The sequence below is a fragment of the Tachysurus vachellii genome, chromosome 7 (genome assembly GCF_030014155.1).
Source record: "Tachysurus vachellii isolate PV-2020 chromosome 7, HZAU_Pvac_v1, whole genome shotgun sequence".
NCBI classification, from domain to species: Eukaryota; Metazoa; Chordata; class Actinopteri; order Siluriformes; family Bagridae; genus Tachysurus; species Tachysurus vachellii.
In genome coordinates, this window is record NC_083466.1 from 30,728,545 (window position 1) to 30,736,044 (window position 7,500).

Genomic DNA, 7,500 nt, shown 5'->3' on the forward strand with positions numbered 1-7,500 from the left:
AAATGTCTGGGCTCCTGTCAGTCATTTTACAGACACGCCCGGTACTGGGGGTGGGGCTTCGTGAATGTGGGCTGGAATAAGAGGTGGGTTCAAGTAGTTTAAACATTAAGATTTTGAAAAGAAAGTTACCTGATGCACCTTTAGAAAAATCATTATTATTCATATTTATTTCACTAATTTATTTATTTTGCTTTACATCATGGATTGAAAGAAAGAAAGAAAGAAAGAAAGAAAGAAAATCTCTTCTTTGTATGAGATTTCAGTGCAAGCACAGGACCTCAGCACAGGAAATGACATCATACCTTCTCTCATGTGGTCGTTGGCGACAGCAGCCGACTTTTGGTCATAAAATAGACGTAATTATTGAGGCCTGGTTATAAATTTTGTTTCCCAGAAACTGAGTTGGATTTCAAACACAGCCACAAACCACACTGAAGCCTGAGAGATGAACAATTCACATTTATTTACACACATCATCACTTCCACAAAACGTCAGGAAGAAAATCGTACAATATTTTAGTCTTTAGGAAACATACATAATGAAAGCTCTGATTTTCAAAACCAAACACAAAAATGGCTTTTGTGCTCCAGTAGTTTTGGCTGTAACATTATATTATTAAATAACAAGAGATTTTTACAATAAATGTTTATTTAAATGAGAAGTAAAGGAGAATTAAAACAGAAAGTTTACGATTTGTGTTTACATTGAACATTTATAAAGATTTAAACATTGAAAGTCAGACTGAAAGACTGATAAAATTATCCTTAATGCTGTCATTTCCTGTTGCATTTCCGGAAACACACCAGCAGAGGGCAGTAATTAATTAAAAAGAAACTGCTTTCTAAAATGTTAGGTGACATTTCAAAAAATCATGAGAGCAAAATCAGAAAACATACAAAGCAAAACCCTGAAAGAGAAAAGAAAATAAACTGAACTTTATTTATATATTTATATAATATTAGACATTAACCAAGCGAAAAACAGGTCCCGAGGCCATGAGTTCAAATCCGTTTCTTTTTGAGCTCGATTTTTTATGTCAAATAACCCACACAAATGTAGAATAATTCTAATTCATGTTTTCATATTCCTGGAAATTATAAGGTGTGATTTCATCAAGTCATGAGAGCTTCAAAAACAGAAAAGGGGAAGGAAAGTAAACAGCTCCATCTGCTGGGCCTGCTGAAGCATCACAGATCACTAAATGCATGATTTTGATAACAAGAAAATACAAACACAAATACAGACAGAATGAATTCTATCCACAGAGTGAAACCTGAATAAAGCTGTTACTGTAGTCTTTTTCTGCCAAAGTAATCCACTCAGTCCCAGTGCTCTGGATTATTGCCCTCTTCTATTGGAGAATTCATCATGTCTCACAAGTCCTATTGGTAACACATTCATTCATTCATTCATTTTCTACCCCTTGTCCGAACTTCTCCGGTCACGGGTGTTGTGTTATTTCTCAAATATTAACGAGTCGACACACGGTATTGTCTCTAGATGAGGATTTAATACTTTATTGCAGGACATGGAATGTAGGTGCTACCTGTAGCCATAGTGTGCATCCCTAAGACTTCCTAACTCCGTCCGACATAGAATGACTGACACCTGCCGTAGCCAATAGGAACACAGTGCCTAATATAACGGCATATGATTGGCTCTTAGCAAAAGCCTAAGAATATTACAACGGGGAGCCTGTGCCTATCTCAGGTGTTGTTGGGCACCCTGGACGGAGTGCCAACCCATCACAGGGCACACACACACTCTCATTCACTCACACACTATGGACAATTTTCCAGAGATGCCAATCAACCTACCATGCATGTCTTTGAACCGGGGGAGGAAACCGGAGTACCCGGAGGAAACCCCCGAGGCACAGGGAGAACATTCAAACTCCACACACACAAGGCGGAGGCGGGAATCGAACCCCCAACCCTGGAGGTGTGAGGCGAACGTGCTAACCACTAAGCTGCTAACCACTTGTGTTGTGGTAACACAATAAAATAAAATGTATTTTCTGATTGTTAACCACACAGGACAGGTCAGTTTAGCCTGCTTGTCTGCTCCCTGGCTTTAGCTCCAGATTAACCAGGCCTGTTCTTAAACTATGTGCTATGCTGCAAGAAATGAGAGCAGCACCTTCCTGTGTGGGATGGACTCCGTCCCATCCTAACAGGCCAGCCTTGCCCTCAAAAGTCCTCTAGTTATCTATGAAGCCCACATTGTTTTCGGAACACCATCTGGACATCCAGCAGTTCAGCGACCATAACCTGCTGTAAGCTACATTGCCACGCCGTATTGGGGTGGGGCCAAAGCATAATACAGCATCACACATCGCCTTCGCTAATTTACACACCTCTACAATATCACTCTTAGTAATCTCTGACTGACAAAGGCATATATCGTTAGTTCCTACAATGGAAAACTACCTTCGAGTACCTATGCTTGCCTAGGACCCTAAGATAATCTGCTATGTCCGGCGCCAAGGCTCCTGGAATACACCTAACCAGTGCTGCTGGAGCCCCTAAAGGCTGAGCTAATTAAAAGAAGAAATAATGACAGAAAATAGAATAGCAAAAGAGGAAAGTAAAATACAATAAAAACAACAAATACAAAATCAAATGACAGCACAGAACTATTGCTAAAAAACAAGTGTATAGTTTAAAGATGACCAAAAACGTCTCTAAAAATATTTGAAAACAGTAACAACATCTTTAAAGTTCAGATTTAATGTTTATTTGTAGATATCTTATCATACATTGTGTTTGCTTTTTAATACATGGTCACTTCATCTCAGTTTTATTAAGGATGTGTAATGTTTGTCCAAAATTAGGACAAGATTATTGGTTTGATTTCTGTGTAGATATCTAATAATATAAAGTAATAATGGTGCAGGCAGGAGGTTAGATATTCATCATACACAGAGATTCCTTTCTTCTTAGATTCTTCCCAGGACCCTGTTCTTGGATCAGATCTGGTGATGGGTACAAATAAGCTTTGAACTCTTTTCATAGGCTCCAACTGTAAGCTAAACAGCAACTATGCATGAAAAATGATAGAAAGAAAAATCTTGAATGTTTTATTGTGAATAGTTACGTCTCCTCCCAGGAACCCCATTCAGGGCACGTCGATGATCTGAGTAGAGAGTGTTCAAAGCTGATTTTTTCCATTCTGGTCCTTTCTCATGCTCATCACTAAATCATAGGCTGCCTTGTTGTTGGTTTTGAGTGATTTCACCATTTCTGGATTTCTTATAAGTTTATTTTAACTACTCTTTGGTGGAATGTGGTCTGCTTCGACAACTTCTGTGAACAATATGAACAAATATGAACAAAAAAGAACAACATGAATCCCTGTTTTACTGTAAATGATGTATTTATGTGGCAGCCTGGGAAAACAGTTCCAGCTACATGTAAATAATGTAAATATGTTGCTCTCTTGCATTTTTCCTCAAAAAAAAGGGAAAGTTCCAGCATTTTAACATTTAGGTTAAATATTATATAAATATAGCTTTTAAAAAATAAGCAACACAAATTATATTACTGTAACATCACCTTCTGCGCCACCCTCAAACCGCCAGAGGGAGCCATTGCAACGGGTGGTGAAAACCTCCAGCACATCACAGAAACTTCACTTCCAGCCATAGAGACGTACAAATGAAACTCTGCCTCCCAGTGACCACACACCTCTGTATATTATGTCATTAGCACCTGTATATTTGTCTATATAATATATAACACCATGTATATTATGTCTACAGCACCCCTCCTGTATATCTTGTATGTCTATAGATGTGTATCCATAGCATTCATCTGTATATTAACTTTTTATACAGTAAATACATCTTGCACTTGCTGCTTATTGCACTTTTGGTTAGATGCCAAACTGCACTTCGTTGCCTTGTACGTGTACATGTGTAATGACACTAAAGTTCAATCTAATCTAATGTAATCTAAACTAGATGTATGAAGTATCAGCCATATACCCCATGATTCCTTCAAATCATTCAGTGCTGGTGATAGTCCATCTTACTGTAAAAGGACTCAAAGCAAAGATGGAGAGCTTTTACATTCACTTCAAAGAGGTCTATCTTCTCTATTGTACTATAATGCTTGTTAAAGTCATTAAGGAACTGACTAAATGTAGAGAACAAATCTTCCTTCTATTTCAGCTTTCCTCACACATGACTAACACCATCTGTAAATGTCCATGATAGAAGGAAGAGAAACTCCAATGATCTTCTCAGCTGTCCTCACTATCCACTGCACGGTCTTGCCTTCCTAGATAGTGCAGTTCCCAAACCAGACAGTGATGCAGCTACTCAAGATGAGTAATAGGGAGAGAGTCCTGCACACACCATTAGCACACACACACATGCCCACACACACACACACACACACACACACACACAAACACACACATACACACAAACACACACACCCACACACACAAACACACACACACTCACACACATAAACACACACATGCCCACACACACACACACACACACACGCACACAAACACACACATGCCCACATACACACACACGCTCGCACACACTCACACACACACACACACAAACACACACACACACACAAACACAAATATGGATTTTTTCCCCCTGGCTGTTTTGCTCTTTTCTCCGTTGTTGTTGTTCAATATGTTAGTAATAATTACATATTAAAACTTTATTATAACTTTGCTTTTGCAACAATGTGATTCATGCCAATAAAGCACTACTGAAATGAACTGAGAGAGACAGAAAGACAGAGAGAGAGAGAGAGAGAGAGAGAGAGAGAGAGAGAGAGAGAGAGAATAAAACAGTAGGTATGTTAATATGGTGTAATCTGGTTAATTGTAGTTAGATCGCTAATTCGTTGCAATTTAGTCATAACTCTCAATATATCAGCCGCGTGTTGTGTTAGCTCAAAGTTATTAGAATATTTATCATTCTTATCAATAACACGGTTGTTCACACTGGATGTAGAGAAGAGCTGACTATCTATCAGATGTTCTCTTAGCTGCACTAACAACTGACATGAACTGACATGTTAAAGTCTCACAATAAATGATGTGTAAACGTTGAATCAGTTGACTCTTGTTTTGACTGCATATAAAGTCATATTTTATGACACCTTTTAAATTCTAAAAGCATTTAAAGTAATATGATGTGTGTGATGATGGTGCTGCTTTGTTATGAATGAATATAAATCTTCTGAAATAAATGAATAATATCAGACAATAGGAAGCTCAAAGAATTTATTAATTACATAATTAATTAGAGAGTTTTACCACATTATATATGCTCTATATATAGATTATATATATCTGCATTTTAACCACATGTTCCAAACACAAGGACCACACACTAAATCCAGCCCAGAGCCGCAATCGTTTTGGCATGCATGAAGAATAAAGTGAAAAGGCCCATAATGCACTACTGCTGAACATCTACCACTATCCAGATTTTACAGCAGATCTATAGTGTAGCCACGTTACCATAAAAAGTCACATATATAATATAAACTCTGGTTTCTACACTCTAAAAAACGATTCGTTGGCTGAACAACCATTACTTTTAAAAATAAATAAACTAAACACAAATAACAAAGTAATTTTAACTTTCCAACCTCTACTTAGCATATATAGTGTCTGTAACATAAATATATAAGTTACAAGGTGGACCTAAGTGTATGCATAAATATAATGAAAAAACATAAGTCACGTCAACTAGTATTAAAATTGCATCAAAACTAAGTAATATTTTAAGTTTGACTGTGAGCCACGTGATATGCAAATCTGGAAAAAACAAAACTGGAGCCATTTTGTGACGCACATGTGAAGACGGTGGAAAGAGGTAAGCTTAACATTCTATAAACTAAGCAAAATATTCGATTTTGAGGTTTTGACATTAATAAACACTTGTTTGTAGTGTTAGATGAAGATATTTTCTGAAACGCAAAGAGACGAAGACGCTGAAAAGAGGTAAGATTTGTCGTTTTAACGTCCATTCGTTTATTTGTGTTAATGCGTTTGTGGTCAAGAAAGAAACTTTTTTTAGCTTCAAAAATTAGAAACGTGTTACTTGAATACTTATGAAAGTCCAGTTTGTACAAGTAAGTTACTGTATGAAAGGAGGAACGAGTGTGCACGCGATTGTCTGCCTAAAAGCAGTGTGCCTCCATCGAATGAATGTTCATTCATTCATTCATCTTCTACCGCTTATCCGAACTACCTCGGGTCACAGGGAGCCTGTGCCTATCTCAGGCGTCATTGGGCATCAAGGCAGGATACACCCTGGACGGAGTGCCAACCCATCGCAGGGCACACACACACTCTCATTCACTCACGCAATCACACACTAGGGACAATTTTCCAGAGATGCCAATCAACCTACCATGCATGTCTTTGGACTGGGGGAGGAAACCGGAGTACCCGGAGGAAACCCCCGAGGCACGGGGAGAACATGCAAACTCCACACACACAAGGTGGAGGTGGGAATCGAACCCCGACCCTGGAGGTGTGAGGCGAACGTGCTAACCACTAAGCCACCGTGCCCCCCCGAATGAATGTTCTAGTGGTTAATTTGTTTATTTCAGAGGTATATGACCATGCATCGCGTTGGCACGTTTACATTAAGATAAGGGCGAATTCGGACGAATCTGTTCCCGCCCTGCTCCGTGTAACGCTTTGCAGTTCTTTGTTCAATTCCCACCATCAAAATGAACCAAATGAAAAGTTGGCTTGAAACTTAATTTTTTTCATTTTTTAGAATAATTCACAAACAGATAATTGCCAATCAGGTTATTTTTCGATTCTGCAAATTTGGTTTGTTGCGTCTGAATCTTGATTTTTGAACAAAATGAAATTAAAAATGACATTATTCTGATTTTCCATTTATATAATTAGTGCTCACGGGTGGATCATACAACCAGTACTATTTTCTCATAATAACGAAAAGGTTTCTCGTAATAATGACTTTGTTTCTCGTAACATATTTTCTTATAATAATGAGAAACTTCTACACATGCGTAAATGCGGAGCAGAAGGGCGTTACACGCTAGCGACATCCGCTGGTCTCAGCATAGCACATTATGCAAAAACGTAATCTATTAATATCTTTAAAGAACAGTATTCATAAATTACTAGTATATGAGTATTTTGCCAAAAAAAGGTGATGCGTCATTAGTATATACAATCTTTTACTGAAAAGGTCTATGCTAGTAAGACGCTTAAATGGTAAAAGTTTCTATTAGCGCTTTACATTACAGATCATCTTTGTTTTTCTTGTTGAAGACGTTTCCATCTGGCTGCACCCTCCAGGTCACTGTGGTGTTCTCCATCATGCCATGTTCCTCCAGTTTCTGCTTTATCTGGAGATCAGAAGCAAAAATAAATAACAATCTTAAATGAAAAGGAATATTTGAAAATTCATAAACCAAAAGCAGTTGAGGTGTAACAAGAGCGTTTTAAAAATTTCTGAGAGACGTCCTGAGACT

General features: G+C 38.0%; 2 protein-coding genes across 2 annotated transcripts in view; one reads left to right on the forward strand and one right to left on the reverse strand.

The window, feature by feature from the left end:
• Nucleotides 1-7,500, forward strand: part of myl13 (myosin, light chain 13) — a 32,737-nt gene that overhangs the window by 5,428 nt on the left and 19,809 nt on the right. The window lies entirely within an intron of this gene.
• The window catches only part of LOC132848080 (C-type lectin lectoxin-Lio2-like), an 880-nt gene continuing 653 nt past the window's right edge, over nt 7,274-7,500 (reverse strand). Inside the window, exon 2 of the mRNA XM_060873583.1 lies at nt 7,274-7,374. Within this exon, the coding sequence (XP_060729566.1) occupies nt 7,274-7,374 (101 nt within the window). The remainder of the gene's footprint in view (nt 7,375-7,500) is intronic.